Source organism: Sinocyclocheilus anshuiensis, unplaced genomic scaffold, assembly GCF_001515605.1.
Source record: "Sinocyclocheilus anshuiensis isolate Anshui unplaced genomic scaffold, SAMN03320099.WGS_v1.1 scaffold2239, whole genome shotgun sequence".
In the NCBI taxonomy this organism is placed as follows: domain Eukaryota; kingdom Metazoa; phylum Chordata; class Actinopteri; order Cypriniformes; family Cyprinidae; genus Sinocyclocheilus; species Sinocyclocheilus anshuiensis.
The window spans coordinates 191,859-210,178 of NW_015540991.1; the positions used below are offsets into that span (position 1 = coordinate 191,859).

Below are 18,320 nucleotides of genomic sequence, written 5' to 3' on the forward strand. Positions count from 1 at the left end.
AGTCACTGCTGGAAAGGGTTCAAATATGCAAAAGATGCTGGAAAACTGAAGAATCTGCAGGACACAGAGGATTTTTCTGAGGAACAGTGCTCAGTTTAACTGTTCAGAACAAACAAGGGACTCATGAACAACCATCACAAAACAAAAAACAGTGGTAGATCATCCAGTTAACCACACACAGTATTAAGAACCAAGGGTTCCCAAACTTTTGAAGTGGGTTATTTTTATAATTTCAGCTATTTTTTAAAATATCTTACTCAGGACAGTACTAAATAAAAAAAAACATGCATTTTGTATGATCTCTCTTATTTTGTTAAAATTATTCACATTTTCACAGATTCTGCAAGGGGTTCCCAAATTTTCGCATGCCACTGTATATATAATAAGGCTATATCTTTTGCATTCATTATATTTTTCAGTTGTTAAACTTGTTAGTATATTGGCTATTACAGCAGAGCTATATAAGTTTTGAGCTAGCCTGGAATATTTGCTAAATCTGCAGGACAGATACTGTAGGTGCACACACCACCCTGAGGAAGAGAACAACACACAGCTGATGACTATGAGGGCGATGACTCTTATAGAGACACACACACACACACACACACACACACACACACACACACATAGGGGGATAAATGTGTGTGGGTGCCTTTGTCTTAAAAAAGAAGGTTAGTAGTGCAGAACAGATTAGCACAGCAACATTTGTGCTTGTATTTAGACTGTCTTTTCTGCTGTTTTCCCTCTGTCCTACTCCATTGTATTGTCTGTATCTGTTGTGTGTATGTATGTGGCTTAGATGTAGTTTGCAAAGACAAAATTCACACTAAATGTGAATTAAAGCTGACAAAAAAAATCTTCCTTTGGGTGTTCAGAGAGTTTTAAATTAAAAAATGTATTAATTAAATAAAATGAAAAATTCTTAAATATTATATTATATTTTACAGCAAGAATGCATTAAATTTATCAAGAGGGACAATAAAGACATTTATAATGTTTCAAAAAAGTTATTTTTCATAAAAAGGCTGTTCTTTTACATTTACAAAAATGTGTCATGAATTTCCTAAAATATTAAGCAACACAACTGTTTTAAACATTGATAATAAGAAGAAATATTCTTTCATCTTTTCTTTCATTCAGCTTTGCCATCACAGGAATAAATTACATTTTAAAATGTATTTATTTATTTGAAAGAAAAGTATTTAACAATATATTGTAATAGTGTAATAATATTTCATAGTTTGTATTGTATTTTTGTTCAATTATATGCAGCCATCTTTCAAAAATCTTACGGACCCCCAAACTTTTATATTAATTATATTATATTATATTATATTATATTATATTATATTATATTATATTATATTATATTATATTATATTATATTATATTATATTATATTATATTATATTATATTATATTATAGATAGCAGAAAAAAAGATTCTGTGTGTGTGTTTATATAATAGTGATTAGTGGTAGCAGTAATCATGCAGAGATAGTGATCTCTAGCTGATTTAGCCTGTTACAACAAGCTTGACAGACATTGTGAGCATCTTTCTGTCTCTTCCTTCAAATGTAACTCAATCCAGTCCTGTGCTCCTCCCAACACTAACCAAATCACAACATCCCACTCCTACTGTTAATTCATTTTGACCAGAGACAGAAGTTGTGTGGTTTGAAGGAGCAGAGATGCAGAGCAGCTGTAATGAAGGCATCATGCAGGGACCGAGAGGACTCCTGGATGGCCTGACTCAATCTGGGTGGCGTTCACTGCTGTCTAATGAACTCTAAATGCATTAGGGAGCAGTTAGACTGCCTGCCAACAGCTCAGAGACAGGCCTCTAAATCAGCCCGTTGTTAGATATAGTGCAGAGTCACCAAGAGAATTATGGGTAATAAAGTTTTGCTAACAAAATAGTTTTTGTTTTTTTACTAACTTGTTCCACTTTTGACGTCATTTCTAGCAAGAAATTAGTATTGTAGTAATTAAATATTTGCATAGTTATCACCAGAGGTCACTCTATTTTGTTTTAGATCATTAATCTGTTATGCTGTCTCAGAGGTCTATTTGAAATCAGTTTCGTGAGGTACCTTCATGCATAAATGCTGGCTACAAAGCCTTTGCCTGCTGCCTAAGCTTTTGGATGCAGCCATAGATATACATTTTGTAATTACAATAAATACTTATTTATGGAAGTTCTAAGCGGCCATGCATTATAATTTTTTTCACGACAAGATCACGAAACAATTAAGTCGTGATAATGAGAAAACAACTTTTGTTATGTCGAGATCACAACAAAAATAAAGTTGTGATCACGAGAAAATTTGTTACGTCAAGATCACGAGAAAACAAGAAAGAAAAAATATATACTAATGCATGGCCGCTTAGAACTTCAGTACTTATTGGAGTTAAATAGCAATTTTACTTTTTTACAGTGACTATTTTTTGAGCGTACTCGTGAATGAATTACACACTGAGAGAAACTTTCTTCAGTTAAAGTCATTGCATTTGGAAACAAAGATGAAGTTCTCAAGGTGAATGCATACCTTGACTCTAGGTGTGTCTAACAACTAAAAATCAAGTCAAGGATCTTGGTGTGATTCTGGAGACAGAAATGGCCTAGGACCTAAATACATTACAGATATGTTCACTGAATATAAGCCTAACAGACCACTAAATCAAGGATCGAGTCAGTTAGAAATACCAAGGGTTCACACAAAACAAGGGGAGTCCGCTTTAAGCTATTATGCCACCTGTAGTTGGAACCAGCTTCCAGAAGACATCAGATGTGCTAAAACAGTAGCTACATTTAAATCTAGACTCAAAACACATCTGTTTAGTTGTGCTTTTACTGAATGAGCACTGTGCTACGTCCGAACTGATTGCACTGTATTTTATGTATCATCAGTTTCTATTCTTAACTGTTTTCATTTCATTTTAAATCAATTTTTTTTCAATCATTTTCAAATTTAACTCCTTGCTTTATTATTGTGATTTTTTTTTTTTTACTTTTGATGTAAAGCACTTTGAATTACCATTGTGTATGAAATGTGCTATATAAATAAACTTGCCTTGCCTGAAAGCTAAAAGGAAAGAAAACTTACAAAAGCTGTTAATTTAAAATAATACATAAAATGTTTTATTTCAAATGAAACGGCTCATTTGCATGTGAAAGTATGAATTGGCACAGTTTACTGGGGGAAAAAAAGGTAGCTGAAATGTAAATATGGTTAATATCTAAATTTACTGGTTTTATTCAAGTCAAAAATATACAATACAAATGTTCAAGTACACATTTATATATATATATATATACACATACAAAAAATGTATGAGTTATAGAATAAAGGTAGAAAATAATAAGGTAGAATTAGCACTTTAAGATAACACTTGTACTTTTCACAGTCTAGTTCTTAACCTTTCTGACTCCATGGCCCCCATTGTCCATAACTATATTTGAGTGCCCCACGACTTTTCCGGTTGTTTGTGATTTACTGAATGAGATTTTTTTTTTTATTTACTCTACCCCCAAAAATATATTCATTCTAAAAATGCCCATGAACTTAAAAAAGTTTATTAACTTTATTGTAACTTTACTAACTGGGTTGTTTCATTTTATTTTAATGCTTGTTTTATCTCATTTTAAATAATTTTAAGTCATCTTGAGGCCCCCTTGAAAGTTTGCTGAGGACCCCTCTAGATTTGTATCTATATTTTTGTAACAATACCTGTGATGTGTTGTTAATGTAATTAATAATGTACTACATTTTTTCTTTCTCTCTTAAAGCCTCAGATGAATTGTGATGTAATGCACAGTGAGAGAATAGACCCAAAACGAGAAAGAAGGGGAATGGGATCAGGAAATGGCATGAGCCAGATTCATACTTGCATCTCCCGCATCTCAGCAATTCAGAGTGCTGCACTATCCTTCAGGCCTAGTCTCTGATGTACACTGCATAACTTAACTGAATTTGCTCTTCATCTGATGGCTTAACAGTTTGTGCTGTAAATTGCGAAGGATTCAGAGGCTCAAAGAGAGCACGGCGCTGGCCGCAGTGTTGCTCGATAATTAAGTATCATTAGAGTCTCAGTCACTACTCTAGAGCTGTATTTACAGAGACAGGGCTGTGGGAATGAAGACGGCCTGTTTCTGCTCGTCTGTTTACTCTATATGAGTGTGTGTGTGTGTTTGAGAGAGTGAGCTTCAGAAGGAGTTTGTACTGTTTGTACAGCCTCATTACTCATGAGGCTCTCAGATCATATGTGGTGAGAGTAAAGAGAAAGAGAAAAGTCTGTAGTTACTATAGTCTCAAGTATACAAATATTTGTATGGTATAATACTTTCCAACAGTGACACCAGTGGATGAAGTGCCTCCACGTCACTGTGACTAGCCCAATCACGCTGTCAACTTGTAACAATACAAATCGCCTGAATGTGCCAAACTGGTAAAAATGTTTGTTAGGACTTGGGGTTGAGGTCTGTTTTTAGCTCTGTTACTGTTCTTTCTTTCTGCTTCCCTGTTCCATGTAACTGCCGCTCGGATTCCCTGATATTGCTCCAAAATCAGCACAGTAAATGCAGATGTAAATAATGCTTTCAATACAGGTACCTTTAATACATTAATCGCACAGCAATACGATTTTAAACCCTTTTCAAATTCTTTTGAACAAGTTTATTCATTTATTCTTTTTAATTATACATTTTAAGTTAATTCAGTTAAACTCATTCTCAGTTGCAATTCAATCACGAACAATGGGTCCACACACTTTTTGTGCAGTTCACGTTATCACGTGTCTCCCACCATCCCCAAAGAGATCCGTATGCACTATCATTCAAAGTGATGGTGACACTGACCTCATCATGTCATAATGAATGGCTGCGCTGGAAACTCTCTGCTGTGGTCTCTGCTGTCTGTGGTGAGCAGATTCAGAATCAAGCCCTGTGAGACGTGTGCCATGAGAGGGGCAGGTTAGAATGTTATTACACTATTCACTGAATCTCATCATCAAATCATTTGTCACCAAAGCACATATTGCCAGTGGATTACAGCAGCGGCTGCAGGTCACATGTATGTGTGGTTAGTCAACCCTGCCAAGCAAGAAATGAGCTTCTGCAGCTCAGTATTGCTTTAAGATTGAGGATGGGAATAGGACAGATAAAATATGCCATATAACCTCTAACCTCTCCACACCAAGCACAGCGCTTATATAGGAAATTACGAAAATGTTTAAATTAGAGAGAAAATAGAATTTAGTTGCATGATATATCCAGCTTTGAAGGTTGGAGGTGGACAGATGTTGACCGCATAGCCGATGTCATGTGTCTCGCAGTGGCTACAACACTTACATTTGCTAAAATCAATAACTGGACAAAGATTAAAGGGATAGATCATCCAAAAATGGAAATTCTGTCATGATTTACTCTGATGCTGCTCCAACCTGTTTGCTGATTTTTGGCCACGTTCACACAGCAGCAGTCAAATGTGATAAGACTTTTTTTATGGATGTCGCCATCTTTGATATTACTTTAGTCACTGTCTCTATGGTTACATCAGGTGATGACTTTGGTTACTCGTTCATTCAAGCCACTTTTGTAAGCTGCTGTGTGAACAGGACATTTGGATACTCACACCTGTAGTTAATTCAAGTTGTCAGTTCCAAAAACTGACAGTGTGAATGTAGCCAAAAGGGACATTCAAACTGCTGTGTCCACATTCGATTACAACACATACAAGAACCAATGATATTCGTTGTGCATTGCCGTGGACTAAATTTCAGTCTGTTCCTCACACAACGTTAACATACAAATCTGCAGGTTGATTGGATGATTTAAAAAAACGAATTATATATATATATATATATATATATATATATATATATATACACAGTATATATATAAAAATATACACATGTATGTATGTATGTATGTGTGTCTGACAAAAAGAACCAAAATTGGTCATTAATTGACCATTTCATTAACTAAATATTTATCAGCATATATGTAAATGTTTGGTACAATTTAATTGAATTATTTTTTTATGTAAATATATTATTACGACAAAATATAAAAATTGTAACAACGAAAACTAATAACATTGTACACTTGCCCATAGACTTCCACTGTAAGCGCATTTTAATCAACATATTTTATACATTTTCATTTATTCATTTAGCAGACACTTTTAGCCAAAGCAACTTACAAATGAGAAATACAACAAGAGATACATTACAAAGAGGCAAATAAACACGAGAAGTTTAAAAGTGAGTTTTTTCGTTTTTTTCAGTAGGATGCAGTTAAGTACTCTCGGAAGAAAAGAGTTTTCAGCTGTCTCTTGAATATTGTCAGGGATTCGGAGTTCCGGATGGGGTTGGGAAGATTGTGGAAAGTGATTTTTTGTCTCCCTGTGATGATACCCACAAGGCGTACCGATCTCGGGCTTCTGGAGGGGATGTAGATTCGTAAGAGTGAGTGGAAGTATTTTTTGATTCAATTTTCAAGCTGATAGATGAGTTAAAGTCACCGTGAAATCCAAAATCATCTGTAATGATCCAATCAATTTGGGACGGATAAAATCAAGTCCCATCCTACATTTTTCTTGTTCGAGAAGCAGTTTCACTTCAATATATGTCATGATATGGAAAAAGAAAGATTGAACTTCCCTTTCATGCTGAATTATTTACTGTGGTAACTGACAATGTTGTCAATAGAGCTTAACTTACATTTAACCTGTAATATTTATTTAAAGCAGGTCTTTGGTGTTGGAGTATGTCCTTTTTTAAAGCAAACTGACTCTCTTAGCTTTATGTACTCGTTGACCCTGAATCTAAATTTAGCCACTTTTAAGAGCATGTTATTCATCATTTGTGAATCAAAGCCACATGTGAAAACAAATGACCAAAATACCATCAAGTCCACTTTGCAACACTGTGCAATTTGAGAAGTTGATGTGGACTTTGAAGTATCACACAGCAGTGTGCCATTCCTTACACACACACACACACACACACACACACACACACACACATGGGCTCAAGCCTTTATCTGATCCAGACTGCAATTGGCCCTGAGCTTTGCGAGCCTCTGCAGCGAAGCCCTTGTTGATTTGACCCGCTTTAATTAAACTCCATACAGTAGTGCTATCTACATGTGTGTCTTTCATTGAAGATTGCCTTCGAAATGAAATTTTATTGAATAGCTTGTTGAGTCTCATTGAATGCCCTGTCATCTAAGTGTAAACATCCACTGATAGCAGTTATTTCCCTCAGCCGGAGAAGGCACGTTTGACTGCATCTTTGTGCGGATACAGGCAAAGATAGAAAAGGACATTGTGATGTCATTAGCAGAGCAGCTTTGAGATGTCAGGCCTCCGCTGATAAACACAGGCCAATGTAGAGCGCAGCTGGATCCGAGGCCATTAAACTGAAGGAAAAGCACTGTTCTTAGTGGGGTAGCAGGGATGAGAGGGGCTTCTGGGTCTTTTTGTGTGGAGAAGCTGAAGAAGGATAATAGATAGACGAATTAAGATGTTCTGCGGCCCTGGGCAAAAATAGCCATTAAGCCATTAATACCCATTATGCAGTATTTCGGTAGTACTGGGGGTTTCCATGTGATATTTACAATGATTAAACTAATCTTGGATGCTGATTGGTCAAAACAGTCATGAAAATACTCAATATAGAAACACCTATTCACCACATCAATGCACAGCACCTGTTATTGTTATAAAATATTTTATAATATTTATATTTTCAAATACACTGCCATTCAAATGTTTGGGATTGATAAGATTTTGTGACATTTTTGAAGAAAGCCTCTTTCACTGCATTTATTTGAGCAAAAATACAGTAAAACGGTAATATTGTGGAATATTATTACAATGTAAAATATCTGTTTTCTATATTAATATATTTTAGCATGTAATTTATTAATGTGATCATAAATCATTCTAATATGCTGATTTGGTGCTCAAAAACATTTTTATCAGTGTTGAAAACACCTTAATAGTTTTATGGAAACCGTCATACATTTTTTTGCAGGATTCTTTGATGAAGAATCACATAGTTTAATGAACAAAGTTTATTTTCGAAATAAAAATCTTTTGAAACATTATGAACGCCTTTACTGTCACTTGTATATATATATATATATATATATATATATATATATAGTATTTAAATAGTCAACTTAAATAGTCTTGAACTTTTAACATTTTAAAAGGCATTGCTTTTACTGTGACCATAGTTCAATCAAATTGAAGATTCATGTACTCTGCCAGCATAACAATGGATCCTGATTCAACAGATATTTGACAGCAAATGATTTTTTGACAGCAAATGATTTTAACACAGCTGTTCAGCCATGGGCAGTGAGCACTGATACTGACTGAGAAAATGGATCGCCCAGAAACTCTCTTAATGGCTTTCCTCAGTGACCATACACCCCCCACATTCAGGGACTGTCAGTCATCATTCAATGAATTTTGATTTCAGACATACATGGGCCGATGGCTTTGTATATATTTGATATTTCTATGGCAAAATTGGAAACAGTATTGTGGGCCTTTTTTTTTCTCCGTTAATGCTCAGTTCAGCAGAAACACATCTCTCTACTGCCACCCTGAGCATTATTGTTGCTACTACAAGTATTAGTGACTGATCAGAATTTTTTTAAGGGGGTATGGACCCTTTTCACGTTTCTGGGGTTCTAAGAAGCTTTAGTCATAGGTGGGTAAACTATAGTGGTGAACAGAAACAACAATAAATATAATTTTGTGTTCCCAGCTGATCCAAAAGCGAAGGGAAAAAGCAATAATGTTTCTATGACTTTACAAAAAAGGAAATTAAATGAGATTACGGTCATCAGAAGATAGAAAGATGTCAAAATTACTGTCACTCTCTCAGCCATTGTATTAAAAAAAGAATATATAAGAAACTTAACTATATTTAAAATGTTATAAACTGTGGAAAAATGGCATCAGTATCTGTGAAAAGGGTCTATTATAGCCAAAAATAATGAATTTGGTTGGATTTAATTATTTTGTTTACAACCAAACATAGGCAGCAGAATTTATAAACATTTAAATGTAGGTAATCATAAAATATCTCAGTATCATTAAAAGGTATAACTTATAATTTTAGAAATTGTTTCTTTAATAATTCTGGTAAAATGTTTTTATTTTTTATTTTATTCAGCATTTTATGGGCCTTTTAATTTTTGAACAACAATTGATTGATGCATGTTTAATTTATTAATTCATTTATTTAATGTTTTATTTTAATAATTACTTGTTTAAAATAAACAAGACAAAATTGTCTGACAATAATCAACCACTTAGTTGTTAATCATATTAAAACCACTTAGTTGATCATATGGGGTCTACAGTATATAATTTTGATGTAATTAATAAATTTTTCATATTTAATATGCCCTAATTATCCCATATGTTCAACATTTAAATGTGTTAAGATTCCATAAAAATGTATATATTGTATGTGTACTTCAAAATGACAGTTTTGACTGAAACTTTTAAAATCAAAGTACAATTCAAAACTAACACTTAGCCATGTTTTGTAATTGTCCTGTGGTGTTATTTACACCTAAATGTCATTGTACTTCTCTTCCACTGTGTACTTCTCTCAAATGCACCAATAATTAATTTGCTTCCTCTCTGTTTCTCTGCTCTAGTGGTCATTATGGCATCTGGTTTACTGGTTTACCCCTTCGGTCTCAACTCCAGCCTGGTCAAATCTTTCTGCGGAGACTCTGACATCTACTACGCCGGGGAGTGTCAGATAGGATGGGGCTACATGCTGGCTATCGTAGGTGTCATGCTCACCCTCTTCCTGCCCTTTTTCGCTAAGTACGCCCCCAAGGAGCAGCTGTCACCCACCCCATTGCCCACTCTTTTATAGAGCACCACCAACAATATTCAACCTGCTCAGCCATCATAACTATAAAGTGATCCATTTGAGGTCGGACAGACTGTAAAGTCTCAGCATCATTTGCCATGGTTGGCAATGATGTCTTGAAGATAATGTTGCTCTGGAGCAGAACTCAAAACCCTTCATCCCCTCTATTCTCATTGGGTTTTTTTTTTTTTTTGTGCTAGTGTCTTCCTTAATTCGATAAGGTCTTTTTTCCGTCACAGTCAACCTGCCAGGTGAAAAATTCATTTGAAAAGGATTATATGGATTTTGGTCTTTCTTTCCCTTCTTTCTAATTTATTTTCAAGCTTTGTTCTTGATTGAAGACCTCTAAGGACTAACTACTGAAAATAACGGATAATGGACCATGGTGCAAATTAGTATTTTTGAAATTTTGTTTGCAAGGATCAAAACCAAAAATAGCAAATTAAATGAAAATTTAGTTTTCAACAATTTCCAATATTTTACTTATCAGGCTTATCAGCATGCAATGAAAGGATAACAAAAATAAATGGTAGGCTCTTTTTAAATGGACTTCCTTTAATGGATCCAACAGGTTTAAAGGAACAGTTTCATCAAGAGAAACTGAACTCAAACTCAATAAATCTGACAGTCGGAAAGTTTTATCACCTGATATAATACCTATTCAAGGACCAACACTGTGGCTTAAGTAAACTGAGACCTTTTAATCCTCCGTACAAATTTTTAATTCACAGGCATTTCTTCATTTTGTTTCTCATAACCTCGTGAGGGCCATCAAGGAACTGTATTTACAGTGCGGATCAGGCCATTGCTTCAAACTGCCAGGGATGGACCACAAGCATGGACTTTTCTCAACTGTATGTGAAAGTGAAATGATCCCACAAGTAAATTATTTGTTTTCCCAAACTGAGTGAACAGCATATGTTGTGAAGTCTCTTTTCACGTTCTTTACCTTAACACCTACTAGTACTGAATTATTCAGGATTCCTCAAATCAGGCTGTTCTTAGTTAAAGTTGGGCTTAGTTAACAGTGAGACACTATGTTCTGGAAAATACCAACTTCTAACCAACTTGTGCCTTTTGACCATTACGAAGACTTAAGTACCTTTTATCAGGTAATCTACTTCTAAAACATTTTGTAAATGCTTTCTTGTTGGATTAACATTGTATGATTATTTCTCTATGTCTCCATCTTTAATGATGATTAGTTTTAAAATGTTGGCGCTTCTTGAAAGCTGATGGCCTGTTTTGTTTTGAAGGGGTTGCAAAAATGAACAAAATGATGAAAGCTAAATTAGCAAGTCATTGAACAAGACAGGACAACCAATTCAGTCCTGATTTGTCATGACAGATTTATGTATTTCTTTGGGAAATTTGCTGTAGCGATTAAGCTAATGTGCTAATGCATTTACTCTTGGTACAGCAATACGGTGAAGCTAAAGCTTCTACTTGGATCATTCCATATTGCACTTGGCTCACTTTTGCTGTTGTGTTGATTCATTTGTGTATTATGTGTTCAGACTGGCTAAAAACATTGGCACTCAACTGCTCTCTTTGTAGATTTAACACCAAATTCTATGATGATATAGTTGTGCTTATAGCGAAACAACCCGCCCCCCAACTATGTACTTAACTGTTAGGGGTAACTGAAGCTCAGAGGACAGAGCACAACTTTAAACTGGCATGAGATGTCAAACATAACAGGCCCTTTAAACGTGTTTATGCAGGAGTACACTGGCGTCCTCCGATTGCCTTGACAGTAATGGCAACTTGAATTCTTGAGTTCTGTTTATGAATCATGTATGTGAAGTCTGACCACTGGTAGATCTTAGATCTTGTAGATTAGTGCTGTGGGTTTCCCGCTGTGATGTTTTGGTTGTAAATAATTCTGTAACAGGGCATCCTGATGTTTGGTTCCCTTTTGAAAGATATATTTTGCGATGTTACCTCATCATTGTGTTTAACCTTTGAAATCCCTAACAAATTGCTGTTATGTGTTTCTTCTTTGTAATAAAGCATTTCATAAGCTTAGCAAATGGATGGCTTTTGAATGAAGACACCAACAAATCTTTAAAAAAATATTTCCCGTTTTTTTTTTTTATGCACCAATTAACAATATAATAACGTCGAATTTAGAACTCAAATATGATGCATACAAATTTAAATTAATAAATATATTGTCACAAATTTAAATGATGTATGCATAGTTGCATAGGAAATAAAATTATATGCGTCTAAATTATAACTCAAGATTATATATGCATATAAATTAGAACTAGAACATTTTAAATGCATATAAATTATAATTTGATATTATATATGTATGTAAAATAGAACTAAAATATTTTAAATGCATATTAATTAAAATAAATCTAAATTACAACTGCATCTATACTGCAAAGTGAATCAAAATCTACAGATACAGATCACAAATTTAAAACTGTTTTACATTCACTGACCATTATGGGTCATTCCTTAACTACTTCACAACTAAACCAAAACCAACCCTAACTTCAGTATAAGTCTGTGCTAGTTTAATCTTTCTCCTGTTACTCACTCGATCCACATCACATTTCACTGAAAGCCAGCACCACATCCCTCATCTCTGCATCTGACGCTCTCACAGCCTCCAGGGCATTCTTTTGCTCTGACAGTGAAGCAGCTCGGACTGACACACAAGTCATTATATCCTTTTCTCTGTCGTAGTTTCCAACGCAGCGATGCACCTGACCTCTGATCAGTCTGGGCAGTGTCTGATCCTGAAGAACAAATACACAAAGACTTAAACATCAAGGTTTATGTTGTCTAAACCATTGCCAACATCATATAACAGTGTGCAGTCATTATGCTTTATCTTATTTGAAAAATAGAAAATGCGCAATTGAGAATAAGTAGGTGTAATTCATAACCCAGTGACAGCATCTTGTTTGTTTCTTAAGATATGTATATGTAATGTCATCTCTGACACAAACCAACTACTTCCAGATTTTAAAATATTTAAAATATATATCTTTTTTGGGAAATTACTGCCACCTACAGTAATACTGTAGGTATGAGTACAAGTGGTACAGGCCACTTTTATTTTATTTATTTATTTTTATTTTTTCATTTTTGGAGTTTGACAGCAATGGTAACTATTAATTTTCATTTTATGGAAGAGAACAATGTGAACATTCTCCAAAACATCTGTGTTCTGTGAGAAAAAGAAAGTCATACGGATTTGGAACAACATGACAGTGAGTAAATAATGACAGAATTTTCATTTTTGGGAGAATTATTCATTTAAATCATATTCATGTTAACTTCATGGAACTTGTAAATATAAAATATAGTTAATGCAAAATATTTTTAAAAATATAAACTACCATTCAAACTCGTAGGATTAAGTATGTTTGTGAAAGAAGTCTTTTATGGTCAACAAGGCTGCATTTATTTATATATACTGCATTTATAAAACGGTAATATTATATTGAAATATTATTGCAATTTAAAATAACCATTTTCTATTTGATTATATTTTAAAATGTAACTTATTCCTGTGATGGAAAAGCTGAATTTTCAGCAGTCATTACTCCAGTCTTCAGTGTCACATGATCCTTCAGAAATTATTCAAATATGCTGATTTGGTGCTCAAGAAACATTTCTTATTATTATCAATGTTGAAAACAGTTGTTACATGGAAGAAGAAAAGATGCACCTCTGGAAGAGAACCAGTATTCTCAGACTCACATTTTCATAGTAAAGGCACTGGACCACCTCTTTACCATGCCTCATGAGAAATTTCTTTGCTCCGTGTTCTCCAACTGTAACTGCAGAGTCCAGTGTAGCTGTGCAGAGAGACAGAGCTGTTAGACACAGACTCAAATCAAGGGGACCGCATGTGTGTGATAGTCTCCTCACCAAACATCTCAAACAGCATTGGTACTCTGCTCTTGTACTGACTCCAGTGCTTCATGCCCTCAATAACAGCAGTAATAACATGCAGTGATGTCTCTCGAGGGGGCTTCTATCCAGGAGAGAGAGTAAATCAGAAATGTTAGCTGAACAAATAAAACAACATTTTATACTGAGAGGCAGAACATATTTGGAAAAAGGCAGTACAGGTTTGCAGTATGGCAGGAAAGTGGAATAGACTGTGCATTTTTTAATATGTTGAATGTGACCGCCACTTTAGACTTGTAAATGAAGTGACACACACCTGCTGCTGAGGGGTGGGCCGGACACTTAAGGTGTCCATCTTTTCTTTTGCCCACATTCCACTGGCTGATTGTTCAACAGGTCTGAAGTTCCACTTTCCGCTGTGACTCTGAGCTCCAGGGCCCTGAGTGCTTCCTGCTGTGGGGGTACACTGCTGGGAAGAGTACGGAAGTCTGGGGGAATTTGTCGGCCTGTTAAATGACTGTTGATTCTGGATGCTGCTGGACCATCTGGGCTGGCTGAGTGAAACAGAGCTGCTTCTTGGAAAGCCACCATTAAGCTGGGATCCAACTGCTGGCATCGAATCCTGTCTCACTGGAGGCCTCTGTTGCCCTGTCTGTGACCTGGAGGTAAAATGGTGACAAATACAAAATATTATGTCACAAATGCTTTTCAGGATAACTAAAAATGTGCATTATGCGGTAAAACGTCTAAATAAGCTGTTTTATTCAACTTAATATTATTGAGTGTAAGTTAATCAACTTGACAATGTTCTATAAGTTTAGGTTACACTTCACAATAAGGTCCCATTAGTTAACATGCATTACCTAAATTTAACTAATGATGAGCGATACATTTGTTGTATATTAATCTTTGTTAAAGTCAGTTAATAAAAATACAGTTGTTCATTGTAAGTTCATGTTAGCACTAGTCCATTAAATAATATTAACAGAACTTTTTGTATGATTTTTTTTCACATTTCTTAAATAATGTATTCAGGGCCGCAATTTAAGACCGCACTGGGCCCCGGGGCTATGACTTACTGCAGGGCCCCCATCACGATAATTATATATATATATATATATATATAGATCGGCGCTCCAGTCAATCTACTCCACAGCCAATCACGGGCCCCCTCTTTGCTCGGGCCCCGGGGCTTCAGCCCCGCCTAGCCCAATGGTTAAAACGGCCCTGAATGTATTAGAATATGTTGACATGTCCATGAGCTAAGAGATTAATAAATGATTTACAAGTATTTTTTTCATTGTTAGTTCATGTTAACTAATGTAGTTAAAGGAATAGTTCACCCCCCCAAAAAAAAGTCTGAAATTGCACTCACCCTCAGGCTATCCAAGATGTAGATGAGTTTGTTTCTTCATCGGAACAGAATTAGAGAAATTTAGCATTACATCACTTGCTCACCAATGTATACTCTGCAGTGAATGGATGACGTCAGAATGAGTGTTCAAAATTGATGATGGATTTGTTTCTTACAAAAACAGCTTTTTGCTTCACAAGGTGTTAATTGATGGACTAGAGTCGTGTGGATTACTTGTGGATTATTGTGATGTTTTTATCAGCTGTTTTGTCTCTCATTTTGACGGCACCCATTCATTTGCAGATAATCCATTAGTGAGCAAGTGACGTAATGCTAAATTTCTCCAAATTTTGGATGGCCTGAGGATGAGTAAATTTCCATTTTTTGATGAACTATTCCTTTAAAGTGTTACCTAAGATTACTTAAATACTATAATAAGTGATTCTTAAAGCTCAGGTAAGGAAGAAATAGCTCCTTTTTTTTTTTTTACAAGGTACCAATCTTAATTTGATATTTTTGACTATATGCTTGCTTTACGGTTTTAAATCTTTGCTCTAAAATACAATCCTGCATTTATGAAGAAATAGAGCACAGATTCGGACACAGCAGCTTCAAGACCTTTCTGGGTATATAGTCATTATTTCTTAGCATCAGTTGAGTACCAGACATAGGCAGGTTTTTTTGGGTGAGGTAAAGGTGCATATCCTCGTCCCACCACACCAGGTGAAGGAGCAGATCTCATGCTGGCTTGCTGTGATGAAAGATAGGTTCGCTGGTTCCACTGACCACTCTGACCTAAAGCTAAAGAGAATCCTAGGGTTATATTTGAAAATAAAACATAATTGATGAAAGACAGAAAATGACATTATCAGCTTTGCCTGCATACAGACTGTAATTAGCTTTAGAGTTCATACCTTCCCTGAAAAATAATTTCAGTGTATTGCAGTGTAACGTAATGATGATCAACTGGAAAGTGAATATCTGCCATCTGAACAATGAAGCACAACGTGCTGCATCAGCATTAGATATGAGACTGGTGCCGTGGAAATACATACTAGGAAGAGCAGAGGAGGAAGAGGAGGTTTTTGTCTCATTGTAGTGGCTGGTAGTGAAGAGCTCACTCTCTGAAGGATTAGACATCAAAGGCAGCCTGCTCCTCTTCCTTTGATTAAATAGAGGTACGGAGAGACTGCCTGCAGAAAGACAAAACTCTTCTTTGATTTCAGGCTCCAGCAACCTGAATAACACTTTTAACTGCAGCAAAGTGTTGTATTAGCACATAAGCAGTTCAATTATTTTGACTGATTAGGCAAATTTATGTACAGGGACATCTCTGAAAATAATAAATATATTAAATTGCAACCAATTAGCTAGATTATTTAGATAGTAGATGGCAGACGTTTAACTAATCCAGCTTTTATTTTCTGTTGTGTATTTCCAACCAAGTAACATAAGAATTCATATTATAGACAGCAAATCCTAACTTACCTGTGGTTGGTCTCTGGTTTGCGTTCCTCCGCATCTTGACAAATCACTGGCTGAGAGGTTTAACAATAGTATTGTGCAAAAGTGAAACAATAATTCATTGTCAAATTATTAATTTCCAATAATTCATAAACTTTTATATGTATACCAGTTATCAGTGGCATTAGGGGGTCTGGTTTCTCATCAATATTTAGTTTTGAGTGTTTGTGTCGACTCCATGAGAATTAATGACCTTTTCTGTCTTGTTCTCACTCTCTTAACTCAGCTCAAAACCATAAGTATTGTTTAACTATTAAGTAAAAGGCTTATATAATGATTTCGTATGTAATAACGTTACTCAAGCTGGGGTTTTTACTATTTGCTAAATTGATCTTGCTAATAGTAAAAGGTCATTCATGTGCGAATAAAACTGTGCTTACCAGTACAAAATGACGTCAATGAAGTGAAAAGATGTGAATAAGAAGCGCTTATTTAGTAATTTAAGGCGTGTCTGTGGTTTAACTTTATATTAAGTCTTCAGTGACACAACATTTTTGTTTATTGCGACGAATTCGTTTTGGCGCGAGCGCTAGTGAACCATGAGTCATACATCGAATCGGTTCTTTCGAACAGTTCGATTCAAAGAGCCCGAATTAAAAACTGATTCAGCGGTTCTTTACGTACCATATGTCTCATTGCAAGCATGCTCTTTACAGATTTTATGTATTTTCGTATTTTAGGGTTGCAAGCCTGTGTTTGGTTAGGGTAAAGATGGCATTTTAAAAGTGGCAAAAATAAATTGAAGACAGAAAGTTTTAATGTGATCTTCAAACAGTAGGCTATAACAAAAAGATTGTTTTAATAAAAATCAACCTGAGACATAAATGGCTCTATCAAAACATTGCTCTGTTAGCACAATTGCTGTCTATAAAAATACATATAAGATTTGAATAGGCAGTTGCTTGTAGATGGTTTATATGTAAATTGTCACATAAGCTGTCAAAACACATTACTGAGGCAGTACTATGTCAGAATTCATGATGGCTAAGAACTAAACTCTACACTCTAAAGACATTAGATCTCCAGGACTTCATATTAAAGTTACATTTATAGTCCTAAAATATAAGCACGAGTAAATTAAGCCATTTCTTTGAATGCACAAAAAGTTCTGATTTTGCATTATGATCACCTCAAGACATATCAAACATTCAAGGCACAAATGCAAAACACATGAAAACCACAAGACAATTTTTTCTGCTATATAAATAGGGTTTTTGCTGTAAGTGGTAACTATCAGTGCTCATCAGACTACAGATTCATTTTGATTACAGGTGGCCTTCATTGACGTGAATGAACCACTGGGAAAAGAGTTGAAGGCTGGACTTGCCGAAGAATATGGACCAGACACGGTTGAATTTTATGTTGCGGATGTTTCATCTAAGGAGGAATTTACAGGTATTTAAAGATTTTTATGTGTATTAAATTATGAGATTTTCTTTACAGGAGTTTTTCAGAAAATTGTGGACAGGTTTGGCCACATTGACATTATGTACAACAATGCAGGGATCCTCAATGAAAATGACTGGGAGAACACCATTGCCATAAACATGGTATGATTTTAATAATGCATCAGTCCATCTGTCTGTCTGTCTGTCTGTTCATCTAGCACAGGGGTAGGCAAGTTCGGTCCTAGAGAGCTGCAGTCCTGCAGA

The 18,320-nt window shown here is 35.2% G+C and overlaps 2 protein-coding genes across 3 annotated transcripts in view; one reads left to right on the top strand and one right to left on the bottom strand.

Moving 5' to 3' along the window:
- The window catches only part of lhfpl7 (LHFPL tetraspan subfamily member 7), a 168,201-nt gene extending 157,061 nt beyond the window's left edge, over positions 1 to 11,140 (top strand). The window contains exon 3 of the mRNA XM_016488471.1: positions 9,688 to 11,140. Within this exon, the coding sequence (XP_016343957.1) occupies positions 9,688 to 9,914 (227 nt within the window). The 3' untranslated portion in view covers positions 9,915 to 11,140. The remainder of the gene's footprint in view (positions 1 to 9,687) is intronic.
- A 97-nt stretch (positions 11,141 to 11,237) lies between these two features.
- LOC107690211 (spermatogenesis-associated protein 22-like) lies at positions 11,238 to 17,206 on the bottom strand. Of its 2 annotated transcripts, XM_016488470.1 has the most exons (9): positions 17,049 to 17,206; positions 16,633 to 16,682; positions 16,200 to 16,337; positions 15,807 to 15,945; positions 14,107 to 14,449; positions 13,809 to 13,914; positions 13,638 to 13,735; positions 12,466 to 12,667; positions 11,238 to 11,826 (listed from the first exon to the last, which is right to left on the bottom strand). In XM_016488470.1, the coding sequence occupies exons 2-8, from the start codon at positions 16,664 to 16,666 to the stop codon at positions 12,476 to 12,478; spliced, it is 1,050 nt and encodes a 349-aa protein (XP_016343956.1). In that variant the 5' UTR covers positions 16,667 to 16,682; positions 17,049 to 17,206; the 3' UTR covers positions 11,238 to 11,826; positions 12,466 to 12,475. The 2 variants fall into 2 exon arrangements, with proteins under 2 accessions (XP_016343956.1, XP_016343955.1); XM_016488469.1 differs by lacking the exon at positions 11,238 to 11,826 and having other exon boundaries at positions 12,287 to 12,667.
- Positions 17,207 to 18,320: the final 1,114 nt, after the last annotated feature.